General features: G+C 44.5%; 1 protein-coding gene across 1 annotated transcript in view; it reads right to left on the reverse strand.

Moving 5' to 3' along the window:
- THEGL (theg spermatid protein like) overlaps positions 1-16,172 on the reverse strand; it is a 70,548-nt gene extending 54,376 nt beyond the window's left edge. The window contains exon 1 of the mRNA XM_003268438.3: positions 15,636-16,172. Within this exon, the coding sequence (XP_003268486.1) occupies positions 15,636-16,128 (493 nt within the window). The 5' untranslated portion in view covers positions 16,129-16,172. The remainder of the gene's footprint in view (positions 1-15,635) is intronic.
- Between the last annotated feature and the right edge of the window lie 5,069 nt (positions 16,173-21,241).

Below are 21,241 nucleotides of genomic sequence, written 5' to 3' on the forward strand. Positions count from 1 at the left end.
CCTCGCAGCCAGCCGTGCTGTCACCCATGAAAGTTGCAGCGCTTATTCTATGGGCTTTTTATGTATTACCAACCTTGCCTTTCAGCTTTATGACCTGACACAGGTTAGAGAGTCAGTAAAAAACTGAATCAGTCCTAAAAGACCATCTATAAGTACTGATAATGTGAATGAATAACTCTTTGCTATTGCTCTTTCATGCTATAATTTCTCCTATAGGTAAAGTTTTCACTCTTTATTTTAGAAAACACACTTTTGATGTTATCTCACTAATTGGCAGGATGAAATAGCTCTCAGGTGGCTGTTGTTAGCTAATGTCCCAAGCAAAGCGGTGTTATAGTGGTTTCCAAATGTGTCCGCAGATTAGAATCACCTGGAGATCTCTTACAAACTACAAGTCCCAGGCCACATCTCAGACCAATTAAGTCACAATCTCTGGGGAAGGGACACAGGCATCAGCATTTTTTGAAGCAGACAAGTTTGGGAACTGCTATGATATCATTTAATGGCTGAGACCACTGGCTCTGGAATCAGAGTTCCCGGAACCAAATTTTGGCTCTAACTTCTGATCTAAGGCAAGTTTATTTAGGCTCTCTGCAACTAAGTATTTTCACTACTGAGTTCTTGCTTCAAAAAGTTGTTAGAGAAAAGTTAAATAATACAAGGAAAGCATTCTGCATAGTGTCCAAAACACAGTAAATACACTATAAATGATATCCATTATTAATTCTAAGAATTTAGGAATTAGGATTCTGCTTAAATTTCTGTGAATTAAAAAAATGTGGCCGGCACGGTGGCTTATGCCTGTAATCCCAACACTTTGGGAGGCCGAGGCAGGTGGATCACCTGAGGTCAGGAGTTCAAGACCAGCCTGGCCAACATGGCGAAACCCCATCTCTACTAAAAATAACAAAAATTAGCTGGGTGTGGTGGTGGGCGCCTGTAATCCCAGCGACTCAGGAGGCTGAGGCAGGAGAATCGCTTGAACCCAGGAGGCAGAAGTTGCAGCGAGCCGAGATCGTGCCATTGCACTCCAGCCTGGGGGACAAGAGCGAAACTCCGTCTCAAACAAACAAACATAAACAAAAATGTTTAAGTAATTGTTAAGGAAGTGTTTACTATTAAGGGTTCCAATTGCTTTTTTTTTTTTTTTTTTTGAGACAGGGTCTCTCTGTTGCCCAGGCTAGAGTGCAGTAGTGCAATCATCACTCACTGCAACCTTCACCTCCCCAGTTCAAGTGATTCTCGTGCCTCAGTCTCCCGAGTAGCTGGGACTACGGGTGTGTGCCACCAAGCCAGGCTAATTTTATTTTTTGTAGACAGGGTCCCACTGTGGTGCCCAGGCTGGTCTTGAACTCCTGGGCTCCAGCAATCCTCCTACCTTGGCCTCCCAAAGTGCTGGGCATGAGTAACCACACCTAGCCATGAAAATTATTAGTAAAATATTAAACCTACTTTGTAAACATGTACTCACATGTATTTTCATTGGTTTATGTGTTTCTACCCTCCCTTCATTTCTAAAAGGATTCGAGGTTGCTTACATAAACAGACTACAATAGGGTATTTCTGTTTTTAGATGAAAAACTCAAGGAAAGAGAAAAATAATCAGGAGAAGGGAAATAAAAATAAGGGAAGCACAGGTAATAAAGCCTAGCATGGTCGTATCAGAGCATTCTACCAGGGAAAGAAAGACACCAGCTGTTCCTAACACTGGAATCTTTTAGGAGGAGGATGGAGCAGGGGCTTCATCACCATGTATTTCTTTCTTGTGTTTGTTTTCTCTCTCATAGATTAGTCAATCACATGCAAATGTCAGTAGCCCGGCCGCAGGCTGTAGGATTTACACAGACACAGCTGCGCCAGGCGGGTCTGTGTGGACAGCGCTGTCCTCAGTGGCATAGGACAGGCTCGATGGCCCCGGGCGTGCTGGCCACCACCTTGCGGACAGTCGTCTCGGGGACACAGAAGCGCAGCCTGCGATGGGCTTTCCTGTTGAGAATGCTACCGTTGCTGAGCTTTCTGGTCAGTGTTGTAGAGGATGACGTAGTTGTGCAGGTCCACAAGCGGGTCTGGAACTGCTCCACAGTCTCCCTCCCGCCCTCGGGCCAGGTGGCGCTCCAGACGGCGGAGCCAGAGCGCGTGCGGCCGGCATCCAGGCCACCAGGGGGCGCAGGTTGGCAGCGGCTGGAGGGCTGCGGGGCTCGGCCTAGCGGCGCCCAGCAACTCCAACTGCGACGCACGTTGAAATTTAAAAAAAACAATCTCTCGGATGAGGTCTTAACTGGTGTTATACAAGGAGCAGCATAAATTATAAAACGATGGTGGAAAGCCAAATAGAACCCTATTTTTTTTACGTTTTTTTCCCCTCTTCAAAGTTCACTCCTGATTTGTGTTGCATGAAACTAAGTTAAAAAAAAAAGTTTCCAGTGACGTACTATAAATGACTGAGTATGAGGGATGATTTTCCCCAAAATTTATTCTTCAGTAAAGGTTACCTTATATGCAAGCTCTTAAAAGAACCCATCTTAAGAGGTACTTTGTCAATTGCTTGATTTTCTCAACAAAGAACTGAGCAAGGAAAACGTATTGGGGCCGGGCACGGTGGCTCACACCTGTAATCCCAGCACTTTGGGAGGTCAAGGCGGGCGGATCACTTGAGCTCAGGAGTTCGAGACCAGCCTGGCCAACATGGTGAAATTCCATCTCTACAAAAAATACAAATATTAGCTGGGTGTGGTGGCTCACACCTGTAATCCCAGCTACTCGGGAGGCTGAGGCACGAGAATCACTTGAGCCCAGGAAGCAGAGGTTGTTGCAGTGAGCCTAGGTAGGGCCATAGCACTCCAGCCTGGGCGAGAGAGCAAGACTCCATCTCTCTCTCTCTCACACACACACACACACACACACACACACACACACTCAATATATGCTAGAACGGGAAAAGTAGAGTTCTCCCTACCAAAATTAACAGGTTATGCGAAGGAAAGGAATAAGAAATTCAAAACAGATTTAGTAATTATTCTTGGGAATATAATCTCATAATCCTAAATGCTAGGTGTTGTTCTAAAGCTTTAAACATTATTTTATTTATTTATTTATTTATTTATTTATTTTGAGACAGAATCTGACTCTGTCACCCAGACTGGAGTGCAGTGGTGCAATTGGCTCACTGCAACCTCTGCCTCCCGGGTTCAAGTGATTCTCGTGCCTCAGCTCCCAAGTAACTGGGACTGCAGGTGCACACCACCACACCTGGCAAATCTTTGTATTTTTTAGCATAGAAGGGGTTTCGCCATGTTGGCCAGGCTGGTCTCGAACTCCTGGCCTCAAGTGACCACCAGCCTTTGCCTCTCAAAGTGCTGGGATTACAGGTGTGAGCCACCATGCCCAGCCCTAAACTTTATTTTAAAAAGCAAAACATGGCTGGGCGCAGTGGCTCACGCCTGTAATCCCAGTGCTTTGGGAGGCCAAGTTGGGCAGATCACGAGGGCAGGAGGTCGAGACCATCCTGGCTAACACGGTGAAACCCCGTCTCCACTAAAAATACAAAATATTAGCCTGGCGTGGTGGCAGACGCCTGTAGTCCCAGCTCCTCGGGAGGCTGAGGCAAGAGAATGGCGTGAACCCAGGAGGTGGAGCTTTCATTGAGCCAAGATCGCACCACTGCACTCCAGCCTGGAGACTCCGTCTCAAAAAAAAGCAAAACATAAACACAAAACGCAATAAACCACATAGTGATTGTATTGTAAAGGTAAAAGTACACCTACAGGATGAATTTTTTTTTTAAAGTTCCTACTTCTACATGACATGAATGGGTTCTGATGGCTTGTGATAATTTCCAGTGACAGCATCAAACACAGGTTCAAAGGGACCCTGTCTTACTCCTAATAAAATAATGGAATCTAATAAAATAATGGTATCTAGGCAATGAACAAGACTGGTTGTTAAAACCATTAGGTGAAAGGTGGATTGGAACTAACGTTGAGGGATCAGGGCTGACCTCACCTGAACCCACTCATCAATCTTACATTCCCCACAAGTGGGACAGCCAGAGGCATGCGCCTTACTCAAAGTGTGATGCTAGAGGAAGAGCACGTTCAGCACCACCTATCAAAGAACCTTGCCAAAACTAATTTATTCTGAGTTGAAGCAAGCCTCTTAATCTGTAATATGGGATATTTTACCGAATTTTCCTGACAAATAAATGGTGTTTCTAAAAGGGAGAGAGGACAAGGTCTATTGATGAAGAATAACACAAGACAAACAGACTGTAGGGGAGAAAACGTAAGTTATTTTCTTCCCCTTTTTAGGATCTTAGTTGAGACACTCTCCTAAAAAAAAAAAAGTTAAATTAACAAAAGAAAAACAAGCAGAAGTTTATGAACATGAGCTGTACCCATCATACAGGAGAGGTCTCAGTTCAAAAGTATTTCTCTCTCAAGGCAGTGGTTTGGGGGCTTTGCTTAAATAGAATTTTAACAAAGAGCCATACATGCTATACAGTGACCAGAGAAAGGAGAAAGCAGCTGTGGTCTTTTTAAAGTCAGGAAAATGTGGGAAGATAGTAAAATCTGCTCCCAGATTTCTCCGTTGCCTGCTAGTGCCTTCTCCGGTAAGGAAGGGTTGATGTCCCCACCGCCAGGCAAATGGAGCCTGAGGCAGAGCGTTCCTCTGCGTTTTCATTGTCTTTTACTTAACATTCATCAGTATTTTGGTTTCCTTCAAGACCTAACTCCCAAATGCAATGTGAGGCTCTTGTTTAAGTCCTAATTTGAACAAATCAACTGTAAAAATACGTTTTTGAGACAATTAGGGAAACATGTATTTAGTGGGCATTAAAGAATAATTGTGGCAGGGCATGATGGCTCATGCCTGTAATCCTAGCACTTTGGGAGGCTGAGGTGGGAGGATCATTTGAGATCAGGAGTTCAAGACCAGCCTGGGCAACCTAGGAAGACTCCATCTCTGTAGAAAAAAGAAAGAAAGAAAGAATAATTGTAAATTTTGTTTGGTGTAATTATGACATGATAATTATGTGGCTTTTTAAAAATCCTTAGCAATTAGAGACGCATACTGAGGTATTTATGGGTAAAATGACATGGTATTTGGCAGTTTCTGTAAAACAAATTTGTGCTATGGGATGCCCAAAAATTAGGGTTGGGGGGTGCCTAGATGAAACAAGATTCAGAAACAGTGTTAATTATTGAAACTACATAATGGGTACATAGGGGTTTATTATAACATTCTCTATTTTGTGTATGTTAAGAAATTTCCATAATAAAAAAAACTTTTACGTTTTCTATCTCAAGTAACTTAGAAATAAAAATAATGTGCCCTTAAAAAGTGTGTTAAATTACTCAAAAAATGACTCTAGTGATGTCAAATATGCAAGTGAAAAAATTAATAAAACTTTTCCATGAAATATGATATTAGGAATAAATATTTCTAAATTATACCATTTATTTTAATATGTTACTTTTATTTTTTAATTTAAATTTTTGTAATACAACTATAAACATTTGTCTATTTTAGCTCTATTTTTTAAAGTTTATATATTCAAATTGGCAAAAACATTTAAATGTCGTTATATTCAAGAATATACAGCAATTGCACTTTGGCAATATCTTGTTGTATCAAATTAAGCAGTTGTATTAAAATATAGACTCTCAACATTTGTTCATAGTGATTGGCCAGTCTAGCCACTTCATTTCACTAGAAGGGAAACAGACACACAGCTATGACGTAACCGAAAGTAAATCCCAAGTTTCCTAACTCCTCGTCCAGTGCTCTTCGCAACAAAACCAAGTTTCCTCTTCTACTAAATGTATGCTCCAACTGAAATCCCCAGGATGCAACTGGAGCCATGACTCCTGGGCACAGCAGTGTTCAAACATTGAAATTTCTTTGGGGACAGTAGGGAGGAGTTGACACATCCAATCCAGCTCATTGGCTGATTTTCCTGTAGTACAATTCTAGTATTACTTTCTGTCCCCAAAATGTTTCCCAGCCCACTCTTCCAGAGAAAATAGCAGCGGGACTTCTTTTCTCCCATTTAAGGGGCCTGACCTATCTCGCCACTGGTTCACAGGCTTTGGATAAACTGATGGGCTTTTGTCTGTCTTTCATTCTTTTCTTCCTTTCTCTCTTTTCTTTCTTTCTCTCTCTCTTTCTTGCTCTCTCTCTCTTTCTTTCTTTCTTTTTCATTCACCCCTGATCAGAAGGTATTATATGGCTTTTGTTTTGTTTTGAGACAGAGTCTCACTCTGTTGCCCAGGCTGCAGTGCAGTGGTACGATCTCGGCTCACTGCAACCTCTGCCTACTTGGTTCAAGCGATTCTCCTGTCTCAGCCTCCCGAGTAGCTGGGATTACAGGCGTGCACCACCACGCCCGGCTAATTTTTGTATTTTTAGCAGAGGCGGTGTTTTGGCATGTTGCCTAGGCTGGTCTTGAACTCCTGACCTCAGGTGACCCACCTGCCTCAGCCTTCCAAAGTGCTGGGATTACAGGCATGAGCCACCATGCCTGGCCCATGATATGGCTTTGAATGCCGGTCCTCCACTACATGCATGCAGACAACATACCAAGTCTCACATTCTTCATCTGTAAAATGGGGACGCAAATAGTACTTCAAAGGGTTGTCTTAAGGATAAAATGAGATTATATTAAATATTTAAAACACTCAATGAACATAAGCTACTATTAATATGAGCTCAGTAACTCTTGAGTGAATCTAGAAAGTGTTCAGGAATGGCCATATGAATGACTTTTATGCTGACTTTACCCATTCATTTTAAGCTTTGGAATAGAGAAGGATAAAGAAACTTAAATCCCTGTCCAAGAGTCATGCAGCTTACCTTTCAGGTAGAAAGACAGACAACAAGCAAGTAAATAACTTCAGATAGTGGTAAGCGCTGGGAAGGAAATAAATCAGTGTGATGTGGCTGGTAAGGCAGAAGGAGGGGGTGCCTACTTTAGGGAGAGAAGTCAGGGCCTTCCTGAAGTAGCATGGTCATGAGACTGTCTCTAAAAAGTTTTCAGACTCTGCTTTAGAAAACACTACATTAAGGCAGGCACAGTGGCTCACACCTGTAACGTCAGCACTTTGGGAGGCTGAGACAGGCAGATCACTTGAGGTCAGGAGTTTGAGACCAGCCTGGCCAACATGGTGAAACCCTGTCTCTACTAAAAATACAAAAATTAGCTGGGTGTGGTGGTGCAGGCCTGTAATCCCAGCTACTCGGGAGGCTGAGGCAGGAGAATCACTTGAACCTGGGAGGCAGAGGTTGCAGTGAGCTGAGAGATTGCACCATTGCACTCCAGCCTCAGCGACAAGAGCAAAACTCCATCTCAAAAAAATAAATAAGTAAAAAATAAAAAGAGGTTATTGTTGCCACTTAGAAAAATGAAGTGCTTGTCCTGTAGGATACTCCAGTACGTTTTACTTTGTATGCTATGGATGTGTTATTGTTGTGTATATATTCAGCCTCCCCAACCACATAAATAGTTCTTCAAGGAAGGAATCCATGTCTTATTCATCTATAGCTCAGTACCTACACCATGAACATAGCATGTGCTCAATAAAGTTCAGCAATAACAGTGATGATTAGGTGATGATACTATTGTTAGGTGATAGAATAATAGAACCAATTCTATAAATTTTTAAAATCTGGCACACAACCAAAATGCCATGTCTTAGTCATCTTTGCACTCCATAGGACACAGAAGAGTGACTTGGTAGTCACTCAATAAATGTTGGATGAAAAAAAATCTTATTGAATGAGTAGAGGCACGGGGATGTGCTAATTATTGCCCAATGTTTACACCACTTTTTGTAAATGTTATATAAATATACTTAGTGTTTGTTGAACTTTACTAAAGGAATTAACGTAAAGACTTACTGGAATTGACAAGGAAAATCTAGAAGACAAATTGAGAAGGTAGAAGGCTTTAAAATAGTCTTTTCTTTTCTTTTGCTTTTTTGAGTCTCACTCTGTTGCCCAGGCTAGAGTGCAGTGGCATGATCTTGGCTTACTGCAACCTCCACCTCCCAGATTCAAGTGATTCTCCTACCTCAGCCTCCAGAGTAGCTGGGATTACAGGCATGAGCCACCATGCCTAGCTAATTTTTGTATTTTTAGTAGAGCTGGGGTTTCACCATGTTGGCCGGGCTGGTCTTGAACTGCTGACCTCAGGCAATCTGCCTGCCTAGGCCTCCCAAACCATTACAGGCGTGAGCCACCACGCCCGGCCTAAAATAACGTTTTCTAAAGCAAAGTCTGAAAACTTTTTAGAGAAAGTCTCATGACCATGTGACTTCAGGAAGGCTGCTTTAGGTAGCATGGACAGGAAAAGCCCTACAAAAGATTAGCTTTCCCACCTCTTAAAAACGGGCTGAGAACCAGTAATAGCAATTAGCCATGAGAGAATCCTGGGAAAACAATAGGCACGCCAGGTAGAGAGAACCACAGATGCAGACTCTGAAGCAGGGCAAGTATAGGGGTTCACCTTTTGGAGGAACAGAAAGGAAGCCAGTATGACTGAGACCAAGTGAGCAGGAGGGCGAGTGGTAGGGGATGTCAGAGAGCCTGTGGAGCTCTACACACTGCTCAGGAAGCTTGGATTTATTGTGAGAGCAATGAGAAGCCACAGGAAGGACTATAAGGGAAAGACATGATCTGATTCATTTTTAAAATACCCACTCTGGCTGCGGTAGCCATGGGGCTGCAGGGGACAAGAGTAGACACAGGCAGACTTGTCAGGAAACTCATGTAGAAATCCAGGTGAAGCAGGGCGTGGTGCACTTTGGGAGGCCGAGGCGGGCAGATCACAAGGTCAGGAGATCAAGACCATCCTGGCTAACACGGTGAAACCCCGTCTCTACTAAAAATACAAAAAAATTAACCGGGCGCGGCGGCGGGCGCCTGTAGTCCCAGCTACTCGGGAGGCTGAGGCAGGAGAATGGCGTGAACCTGGGAGGCGGAGCTTGTAGTGAGCTGAGATCGCACCACTGCACTCCAGCCTGGGTGACAGAGCGAGACTCCGTCTCAAAAAAAAAAAAGAAAAGCAATCCAGGTGAGAAGTGACCACAACTGGACGACTGGAGTGTTAGCAGCAGAAATGAATAAATTCAGGAAATATTCTTGAGATAAAACTGATAGAACTTTCATTGAGTGCATTGTACTTGAAGGTGAGGCAAGAAGAATCGAAGAATAGATTTTCTTTAGCTTGAGCAACTTCAAGATATTTTCTCAGATGGGGGAGACTGAAGGAAGAACAAGGCTGGAAAGGAAATCAAGACTTCTGTTTGAAAGTATAGTCAATTTGAGAAGCATATGATATATGCAAATGGAGATGTCCAGGAGGCAGTTGAATATGTAAGTGTCAGACTCAGAGAAGAGAGAATATAAAAATTTAGAAGGCAGCAGCATAGAAATGCTAAACTCTTGAGTGAGTGTGGTTATGACCACCTAGGGGTAAAAGTGTGAGTATTTTTTAAAGGGGTCAGGACAGAGCCTGTTAGAAGTCAAGAATTCAGAGAGGGTTCAGCAAAGGAGCCTGAGAAGGAGCAACCAGTCAGGTGGATGCTAAACTAGGGGACTATGGTGTCACAGAGGCCACAAGAAGGGAGTAGCCAGTTGTGTTAGATGCTGCCAAGAGGTTTAATGAGATAATAATACTAACACATTGGCTGGGCGTGGTGGCTCATGCCTGTAATCCCAGCACTTTGTGAGGCTGAGGTGAGTGGATCACCTAAGGTCAGGAGTTCAAGACCAGCCTGGCCAACATGGTGAAACCCTGTCTCTACTAAAAATACAAAAATTAGCCAGGCATGGTGGCGCACACCTCTAATCCCAGCTACTCTGGAAGCTGAGACAGGAGAATCGCTTGAATCCAGGAGGCAGATGTTGCAGTGAGCCAAGATCATGCCACTGCACTCCAGCCTGGGCAACACAGCAAGCCTCCATCTCAAAATAGTAATAATAATAATAATAATAACACTACAACACTACTACTACTACTAGCTAACATCTACTGAGCACTTACAATGTACCACATCTGTTCTAAGACCTTTATGGGTATTAACTCTTTGAATCTTCTTGACAATGCTAACGATAGAGAAGAAACCATTGGATTTGGTAACACAGAAGTCAAATGAAGAGATCTTTCATTCAACAACAATTCATTCCTGACTTGTTCCAGGCAAGCTTGAGGCACTGAGGATGAAAGACAAAGGCCCTGCCTCCATAAGAGCTTAATGTAAACAAGTAAACAAATAGATATATCATACAGTCCCATAAGTGTCTCAAAGAAAATGAGCAGGCCAAATAATGCTCTTTTTGGTACCCCATGAAAAGGAGATGACAAGTTATTTGAAAGAAGAGTGCCCTGGCAGAGGAGAAAGCAAGTGAACTGATCCCGAGCTCAGAGCAAGGATGCCCATGTGCCTGCAGAGCAAAAACCGACAGGGGAGTAGTAGGACGTGATGTCATGGACATATCAGGTCAAGTTCAAGGTGAGGTTAGTGACAGGCTCAGATCAAGTGGGGCCTTGTAGGCCTGCTAAGGACTTTAAAGCAGCAGGGGTTCCCAACCCCTGGGCTGTGGACTGGTTCTGTCTGTGGCCTGTTAGGAGCCAGGCTGCACAGCAGGAGGTGAGTGGCAGGCGAGCAGGCATTACATCCTGAACTCCGCCTCCTGTCACATCAGTGGTGGTATTACATTCTCATAGAAACACAAACCCTATTGTGAACTGCGCATGCGCATGTGAGGGATCTAGCTTGCGGGGTCCTTATGAGAATCTAAGTAATGCTCGATAGATTGATCTGAAGTGGAACAGATCCCCCCACCCCTTGAAAAAAATTGTCTTCCACAAAACCCGTCCCTGGTGCCAAAATGGTTGGGGATCCCTGCCTTAGAGGTGAGAACCCTACCTGAGGTGAGAACCATTCTGGAGGGTTGAGAGCAAGAGAACTGCATATAATTTATGTTCTAAGGGACTTCTGTGACCAGTGTAGGTACAATGAACTGGGGATGGTGCAGGACAAGAACCCAGCTGGAGGCTACTGCAGTGGACCTGTAGCAGGATGAGCCACAGACAAAACCCCTCAGGCACCGAGTTAAAGAAGGAAGGGCTTTATTCGGCCAGGAGCATCAGCAAAACTCATGTCTCAAAAACCGAGCTCCCTGAGTGAGCAATTCCTGTCCCTCTTAAGGGCTCACAACTCTAAGGGGGTCCGCATGAGAGGGTCATGATCGATTGAGCAAGAAGGGGTACGTCACTGGGGGCTGCATCCACCAGTAATTAGAACAGAACAGAACAGAACAGAACAGAACAGAACAGAAGAGGACAGGGATTTTCACAGTGCTTTTCCATACAATGTATGTAATCTGTAGATAACATAACCAATTAGGTCAGGGGTCCATCTTTAACTACCAGGCCCAGGGTGTGGCGCTGGGCTGTCTGCCTGTGGATTTCATTTCTGCCTTTTAGTTTTTACTTCTTCTTTCTTTGGAGGCAGAAATTGGGCATAAGACAATATGCGGGGTGGTCTCCTCCCTTAGACCAGGCAAGAGATGATACTGGCTTACAAAGATGATGACATTTTAAATGTTAAGAAATGGCCATAGTCAGGATATAGCTCAAAGTTACAATTTGCTAATGGTTTAAAGTCTGAGTATAAGAGAAAAACAGGTGTCAAGAATGATGCCAAGGTTTTTAGGCACCTGGATAAATAAATGGTGGTGCCATTTGCTGAAATGGGAAACAATGAGGGAAGAGCACATATGGGTGTTGCAGGATGACTTCATTGGTGGGCACATTATGGTTTTGTTGTTGTTGTTGTTGTTGTTGTTTTTGAGATGGAGTTTCACTCTTGTTGCCCAGGCTGGACTGCAATGGCACAAGCTCGGCTCACTACAACCTCCACCTCCCGGGTTCAAGTGATTCTCCTGCCTTAGCCTCCCACCCGAGTAGCTGGGATTACAGGCATGCGCCACCACGCCTAGCTATTTTTTTTTTTTTTTGTATTTTTAGTAGAGATGGGGTTTCACCATGTTGGCGAGGCTGGTCTCAAACCCCTGACCTCAGGTAATTCACCCACCTGAGCCTCCCAAAGTGCTGGGATTACAGGCATAAGCCACCACGCCCAGCCCACATTATGTTTTACATGTCAAATTGATATTCAAGCGGGGATGATAAATCAATGACTGGTTATAAAACTTGAATTTAGGGGAAAAATTGAGGCTAGGGATAATTTGGGAAGTTACCAGAATATAGTTAAGGCCATGGAATTGATGACCTCACCCAGGGAATAAGGAAAGTTCTAGAAGAATGAATCTGAGCGGACTAAGCCATTGGTCACTTCAACCTAAAGGCTGGGAAGAGGAGGATTCAGCAAAGGAAACTGACTAAAGAACAATCAGTGAGGTAGGACAACAGAGGTAGAGGCATCCCAGAAGTCAAGTAAAGAAGACTTCTAAGAAAATAAGAGGTTAATGTGTCAGATGAGTAAGATGAAGATGAAGAATTAGCCATTGAATTTCACAAGGCAGAGATCATTGTGACCTCAACAAAAGCCACTGCAGCTAAGTGGAGGGGATGAAAATTTAAGTGGTTCTCTAGAGAAGGGGGAAAAAGGGGGAAAGAGGACATGGAGATAATGACTTGCAGGCAATTCAATTGAGAAATTTTTCCTCTAAAGCAGAGCAAAGAAATCATGGTACCTGGATGGGCACATGGGGTTCAGGGAAGGTTTGGGGTTTTTTTTAAAGATAAGAGTTATTGTGCATTTTGCTGTTGTCGTTGTTGTTGTTTGGTTAGTTGGTTTTAGTTTTAGTTCTTGTTCTTGAGACAGGGTCTTGTTCTGTTGCCCAGGCTGGAGTACAGTGGCATGATCATATCTCACTGTAGCCTCAAACTGCTGAGCCTGAGGTGATGCTCCTGCCTCAGTCTACCAGTAACTGGGACTAGAGGTACGTGCCACCATGCATGGTTAATAATTTTTTTTTTTTTTTTTTTTTTTTTTTTTTAGAAACGAGGTCTCACTATGTTGCTCAGGCTGATTTTGAATTCCAGCTTCAAGTGATCCTTCCACCTCAGCCTCTCAAAGTGCTGGGATTACAGGTGTGAGCCACCACACCCAGTCCATTGCACATGTCTGTATGCTGATGGGAATGATCCAGTAGAGGAGGAATACAATGATGCAGGAGAGAGAGGCTAATTTTAGGAGCAAAGAGCTTAAAGAAGCTAGATGGGATTGAAATCCAACATATAGATTGAGGGAATGGCCTTTAATAGGAGCAAGGACAGTTCATCCATTATTAACAGGAAAAAAAGTAGAGTACATACGTATAGATGCTGGTATTTTGGTAGATTTCATGGTGGAAAGATATGAAGATCTTTCAGAATTTCTTCTCAGTGAAGAAAAAAGCAAAATCTTAAGCTAACAGTGAGGAGGAAAGGATGCATAAGGTTGAGGAATGAGAGCACTCACCGTAATTTCTGGGACAGTTGGAAAATAAATTGACTGGGAAAATACAGTATGACTGGCAAGCAGCACTGAGAGCCCACTTGAAGTTCAGGGGCATGGATTTAAAGGTCAGTTAGCATAGTTGGCATAGTTGTTTGCCTTTCTCTTGCCATTATCTGTTATTCCAAGTGCAGGCAAGAGTTGGACTTAGCAAGGCAAGAATGACAGAGGAAGAGAGAATCAAGGGAGTGATTCCATTGTTGGTCCATGGAATATAAGGTGAGGAGAGGCAGCAGGACATAAGATAGTGAAATATAATGAAAAGTTAGTAGGATCAATGGATCTGAAGTCCCTTAAGCTGAAAATTTGATAGGGGGTTCATGGAGGAGTGAGCTGGAAAGCTAAGACATAGTTAGAGATTAGAGTGCTTGAAATAATCTGGAAATGGTACAGCAGTTAACAATGGCTTTGATTGTGGGTGCCTACGATGGGGTGAAGGACAAGATCTTTCCAAGTGAGGAGGTCAGCGAATTGAGAAGCAAAATGGATCATCCAAGTGGATATGAAATCTCCATGCATGATGATAGGAGTGGCGGCAGAGAGAAAAGCAGTAAACTAGAGCAGTTTTGGGAGAGTAGAGGAAAGAAGCCTAACCAAATGTGTTGAGAATGAGAGGTGAAGAAATTGAGTCAGCAAGTATAGACAACTCTTTTGACAATTTGTGCAATGAAGAACAACAGAGAAATGGGGGTGATGCTGGTGGAAGGGGAGAGTCTGAAAATGACATTGGGTCAAGAGTTATTTCAAGATGGAAGATTCTAGAATATGTGTATGCTCATGGAACTGATTAATTAGGGAGAAACTGATGCTGTAGAAGAGAGAGGATAACTGCAGGAAGAAAGTTCTTCAGGAAATGAGAGTGGTATCTAAAGCATAAGTGAAGGATTTTGCTTTTCATATTAAAAAAAGGCACATTTCTTCCCTGAAATATGAGAAAAGGCAGAATTCATGGGTACAGATGCAGGTAAAGCAATAGATCCATTGTAAGAAAATAAGGGATTTCGTGATTGATCACTTCTATTTTCTCAATAAAGAATGAGGCAAAGTCTTCAGCTGGGTGTGGGGGGGTCAAAGGTGTGAAGTTTAGAGGAGAGTAAGGCAGTTAGTCATCTTCAGAGACTGGGAAAACTAACGTACTAAGGGAATAAAGTGAGCTTGCCAGGCAGTGCCAAGTGACCAATTGAGATGAAATTGAAATAAACCAGACAGTAAGACTGTGCAATTTTGCACAGCAAGAGTCAACTGCTGAGGTGCAGGAAGCGAGTAGATGGATGGCTGGGTTTAATCAGGGTTGAGGTTTTGTCAGAAGTATGATGGATAACCAGAGAGCCAATGGAATGGTGGAAGACATAAGGGAGCAACTGCAATGGCAGACCATGGAATCGAGGCTGGGTAAGGAGCAGTCAGTGAGAACGTGAGATAAAAATTGGTTTCCCAAAAGATTGGCGGTCCAACGAGGACAAATAATTGCTTTGGGTTGGGTCATTTGTTAGGGGTCATAAATGAGTGAGTGGGGTCAGAGCAAGGGTGTTTATACCCAAGTCCCATCTGCTCTGTTACCTGTGAAGGTGGTGAGGACTGAGCATACCGTGAGCACTTTGTAGATGCATACTCTTTGAATACTTGCTCAATGACTGCTTTGTTTCCACATGTGACCATACGCCAAACACTGACAAAAATATCCTCCCTTCAAGGATCACTCTCTTTAGTTAAAGAGAAAGATGAATGGTGAAATACAAGATCTTAAGTGCTCCAATAAGGTAATATTCAAAGTGCAACCCAGAGGGATGCAATGACTAACTGTAGAGGCGAATGAAGAAGGGCTTCAAAAGGAGGTAACAATAGCTCATCAGGTGGCAGTGGAAGAGAAGAGATTCAGTTTCTCTCATTATCAGGGTGTCAATTTCCCATCTGAGTCCCTTGAAACGCAAGGGCTGATGACTGCGAAGCAACAGGTAAATGACACGAGTTCTTTTCAATATGACAAGCTCTTGCATGCAAACCTCCACCTTAGGACCCCCGGTTCTAGATGGGGCGTGGGTGCTCAGCGCGTGGGGAATGAGGGGAAGGGAGAAGCAGGAGAGGGGACGAGGGAAGGGAAACACCTACCACCCAGGAAAGACAGCTGAGGCCGTGGCGGGGCTCTGGTGATCAGAGATGGGGAGATCATTACTGCAGCGCTGGGAAGCAACTCGGTTTCCTTGGCCTTGCGGGACTTGCGGGGCTCACGGGTGTGGCGGAGCTGGCGGGGTTCACGGGCCTTGAGGAGTTTGGGGGCTGCATGGGGCCCATGGAGTTCGTAAGGTGCATAGGAGTCCCGGGGCTTGTGGGGCGCATAGGGAGCGTGGGGCTCATAGGACTCGTGAGGCTCATCACATTCCTCGGACTCGTCTCGCTGGTCTTGCTCCCTGACCTCTTCGGGTTCCTCGGGATTCTCGTGTTTCTCGGGATCCTCGGACTCCCCAAGCTCTCTGTGAGTGTCGAGAATCCTGAGCACAATGGGCTTCTGGAAGACTTCGGAGCAAGTGGATATTTCTGTTGAGACCTGCCCATCGGTCACCTCGGACGGCGCAGATGAACCTAGAAACTCTTGGTTCTCCATTCGCGCCAGAAACTTCTGTCGCGCGCGACGCTCACCCTCCCGACTGGTTGCCCAGGCGCAGTTTGCTCTCTGCGCGATACGACAAGGGCTGCTGGGGCCACCCGCGCCCAGCCCCGCCCCGGGCCCCGCGCCGAGCCCCGCCCCAACCCTACACAGCCCCGCCCCGGTCTAGCCCCCGAGCCCCGCCCTAGTCCCACACAGCCCCGCCCCGGCCGGACTCAGCCTCATCTCACTCCGCCTTCCTGCGCGTTGTACAGTTGCCAAGGGGACGCACCGCTCTCCAGGACCTTCTGGGCGCATCCGGAAGTGGAGAAAAGCCAGAGACACGTCGGTGGAGATAGGAGACGAGATGCTGACCCTGTTCCCCGTGTCCAGAGCAAGAATTCTCGCCTGCCGTCGTTCGCGGAGACCCTGGGGTAGAACATGTCAGTTTCTAATCCAGTTAGGGCGCCCCTGAGACCCCAGAGGCAATCTGTATAGAGCTTGTGCCCAGAGGTTCCTGGACACAATCTCCATACAGGCTTTTGTCCTCTCATCATGCTGGGAGAGGATGCCGAGACTGACAACATTCTAAGGCCCTCAGTTACTAACACTGATTTCCATCAATTTCTAGTTAAATGCAGGACCATGAGAATGGAGCGGGGGCGGGGTGCGGGGGGGTGCGGGGGAGGTGGATCCACCAGTGCGACATTTGACATAAGCTTACATTCAAGAAGAGTCTCAAACTTGAATGTTTTACTTTATCTTCACATGAAGTTCTATACACAGTCACAAAGAAACACTGACTGGATTAAAAGAAAAATATATTCATCTACAACTTGTGTCTCATTACAGGGCTCACTATCTACTGAAGTATGCTATAAGCTACTTTTTATAAAGGGCTGTAATTATCTTGTGAACAGTACAACTGTGTGCTGTGTTCTGTGGGTGCGTCCATTAATTTGTTAACTGTGGTATCTTTTAAATATACCACAATTCTTGTAACCCTGTTTTTGGAATCCTCTCTTTTTTATCACTTATTATACCAAGAGACTTTAAAAACGTAGGTGGCCTGGCCGTCTCTCAATCCTTGAGGAGTGCTTTCAGCTAATTTTCTTGGTGATGACAGTGTGATAGAGGGGAATAGAAGTGGTGGAGTTTTACTGATGTGTTTATTTTCAAGGGAAGGGACTAGAGGTGTTAAGGAATAAGTTGTCTGTTAAAATATATAGTAAACCCAAGTACCCCTTTTGCTCGTTACTGGGTATTCCTTGTATGTACTTAATCTCATAGATGCTAAGAAAAGTTAGAAGAGAAATATTGTGGATTGTGAATGTTATCTGGAATGGAACTAGGAGATTCATTCTAGCATATGCGTATATGAATCAGGGAATCTCCTTCAACCTTACTTTGATATAGATGTGTGTTATATTGTATGGAAGTTCAGGAAATATCCCCCAAAACTTGGAAGGAGAAATAAAGCTACTCTCAGCGAGTTTTAACTCAACCTTTAAACCAATCAGGGAGGAGTTATGTAAATCCACCTTAAAGAGGCAGGATGGCCCTTAAATCAGTAAAAGTAGTCCCCGGCTACATGACATGTCTTCGAAAGTCCAAAGAACATGTCAATTGAAACAGGAGGATTCAGGCCAGTATGAATGTACAGAAGGAGCATCATAGAGGCTGTGCCTTCTCAAAAACTGCAGAAAGGAGGGGATCTAAGCCAATAGACTGCAATTGTTACAGCCTTTTAGGCCCACTTGCTATGAATGTGGTGCCACTATATATCAAAATATTCATGTTCAGCTTTCTTTCTTTTTTATTTGGGACAGGGTCTGGCTCTGTTGTCCAGGCTGGAGTGCAGTGGAGCGATCTTGACTCACTGCAACTTCTGCCCTTTGAGCTCACACCATTCTCCCACCTCAGCCTCTTGAGTAGCTGGGACTACAGGCGCATGCCACCAGGCCTGGCTAATTTTTTGTATTTTTGTAGAGACAGGGTTTTGCCATGTTGCCCAGGATGGTCTCAAACTCCTGAGCTCAAGCAATCCACCCACCTTGGCCTCCCAAAGTGCTGGGATTACAGGCATGAGCCACTGCACCCGGCACAGGCAGCTTTCTGACATGACTTGCTTCTCAAGGAATCTGCTTATTGGGAAAGATTAGTAATGGTCACACAGAATGAATTCTTTTCCAAGTCTGTCTTAGTTCATTTGATGTTGCTATAATAGAATACCTGAGACTGGGTAATTTATAAAGAACTTATTTCTCATAGCTCTGGAGGCTGGGGCTTCCAAGTGCATGGCTGTGGCATCTGGTGAGTCTTTCTTGATGCAGCATAACATGGTGGGAGGGCAAATGAACATGAAAGACAGAGAGGCACCAGGGGCTGAACTCATTTTATAACAACCCACTCCCACCATAATGACATCATGATAAGGTCATGGCAGGCCACCCACGCCCGTCATCATCTCTCTGGATTCTACAGTGGCCTCCGAACTGGTGGAACTTCTGACTTTTACCTTTGATCACCTCCAGTCATAACACTCCAAACCATTTTTTTAAATCCTCAAGCTTTGCATTATAAGGTGTTCCATACTCTGGTCCTTTTTACTCTCTCTAGTCTACTTTGAGCCACTCCACCCTTGCTGTCTACATTCTGGCCTCCCTGCTCTTCTCTAAAGTGTCAAGCTCTTTCCCATTTCAGTCTCTTCTCACACCTGTTCCCATTGCCTGGGGCCCATTTCTTCCCACTCTTTACATACTGGCTCTTTTCTAGCCTCCGGGGCTCAGCTTAAATATTGTTCACTCAAAGAGGTCTTTGCAGCCCATATTAATTTAAAAAATGTTCCCACCATTATTTTCTATTTCAGTTCCTTGCTTCAACATAATTTGTAATTATTTCATCTGCTTGTTTATTTTTGTGTATTTCCCCAGCTAGAATGTAAGCTCCTTAAAGACAGTGACATTCTCTGTCCTGGTCACTGGTATATTCCCTGTGCCAAGCACAGTGAACGACTGTGAATAGCTGTCATTATTTCATTTTCCTGCCTAGAATCCCTTCCCTCTTCTTCTGAAGGTAGAACCCTTCCTTTCTGCAGGGAACTCATTCAATATAGTTTAAGGGGCTGATCCTTCCTTCTAACCCAGGTCTGACCAATCCAGCCACAGTAATTGGTACAGGGATGAATATGCAAACCCAGAAGAGCCAATTGGTATCCCTCCGTGAGATTTAATGGATGTCTGCTCAGAAAGGGAGGGTCCGTCTTACTCTGAGATCATGAGCTGTAAGAATGGCTTGTGTTGACAGCAGTCATCTTGCTGTTCTGAGGAGGGAATCTGAGAATCAAACCAAGCAGAGGTTGGCAGGGCCAGGACATGGAGAGACAGTCTTATCTTTGAACTTCTGAACTCCTGAATCCACCCATGCCCAGATTTTCCAGGATGATGAGGGAAAAAAAAATTCTCTTTTTGTGGGGGCACACACAAATTTGAGTTGAATTTCCATTAAAAAAATTTTTGTAGAGACAGCGTCTTTCTATGTTGCCCGGGTTGCTCTCTAACTCCTGGCCTCCAGCAGTCCTCCTGCTTCTGCCTCCCAAAGTGCTGGGATTACAGGCCTGAGCCACTGTGCCCAGCCTTTTTTAACAAGGTCTCATTCCATTGCCCAAGCTGAAGTGCAGTGGTGCAATCACTGCTCACTGCAGCCTTGACTTCCCCAGGCACAAGTGATCCTCCCATCTTAGCCTCCCAAGTAGCTGGGACTACAGATATGCACCATCACATCTGGCTAGTTTTTTGTTTGTTTGTTTCTGGTGTGTACTTTTTGAAGAGATGGGGTATCACCAAGTTGCCCAGGCTGGTCTCAAACTCCTTGGCTCAAGTGATCCACCTACCTTGGTCTCCCAAAATGCTGAGATTACAGGCATGATCCACTGCACCCAGCCTGAATTTCCTTTTAACTGAATTTATTTTTAGCTGAAAGAGTTCTGGCACATTTTCTGGCACATGGTACTCCCAAAATGTTTACTGAATGAAAAGGCAGATCCGCTCTTGGTGTGCTAACTAAACCTACTTTCTAACATGACTCAGCTTCTCAAACCTGGAAGGCCTGTAAGCCCGGAAGGCTGGCAACAGACACGAGATTGTGGTAAAGTCTCCAAGGTCGTATGCCACCCCATTAGGCCCACTGGGCAGGCTACCAGCCAGGCAGCCTCTCTGACAATACGCCAATCTGTCTTGTTGTCTAGTGCCAGTTCTGTTAGAAACCCCCATGACACAAACCCTCATCGTTAGCCTGAGAGCATCTCAAGTACAGAATCCCTGCTTTGTTCACCCTGGTGTCAAGCAATGACTGCCATGTTGGCACTCCATAACTGTCCACTGAAGGAAAAACTCCAGCCACAACACTTGTTGCCAAAATGCAGAATCTAAAATCAGAATCTGAGATTAAAAAGACCAAACAGGGAAGAAGAGAGATATTGTTCCCCATCCTGAAAGCTTTTGGCCTTATCTTTGAAATAAGCATCCAGAAACTTCTCTATGTCCCTGATCACCTTAGAAAACCTAGGGAAGGGACAAGCACATAGAATCAGAGTTTAGGGCTGGAAGTGGTCTGCATCTCACCTGATCTTTTTATAAGGACAAGACCAAGACAGTCAAGGAATTTGTCCAGGGGTCCATTTGCGGTAATCCTTGGGGGCAGAGGTTAAAATCCAACATTTCTGACAATTCCGAATCATTGTGTGATCCACCCTCCATAGGCCAGACAAGAAGAAGGTTTAACATTAGACACCTGAGTGGCTGCTGTGATAAGCTACCGTTAAACACGATGGCGTGGTGCTAATATGAGAAAGGTAATGATCTTAAAGGCTCACTCTCCAATGTCTCATCTCTCAGAGGGCACTCATCATTTTGCACATGCGTGCATAAATTCAACTGCGTTCTCTTTTAACCTAAAACTAGAGACAGTTATGTGCTAATATTGAGGGGTTATCTTCACCAAATTTGGATTTTTTTTTTTTTTTGAGACAGGGTCTCATTATGTTTCCCAGGCTGGTCTCAAACTCATAGGTTCAAATGGTCCTCCTGCCTCAGACTCCCAAAGTGTTGGAATTACAGGTGTGAGCCACCAT

Source organism: Nomascus leucogenys, chromosome 9 (genome assembly GCF_006542625.1).
Source record: "Nomascus leucogenys isolate Asia chromosome 9, Asia_NLE_v1, whole genome shotgun sequence".
NCBI lineage: Eukaryota > Metazoa > Chordata > Mammalia > Primates > Hylobatidae > Nomascus > Nomascus leucogenys.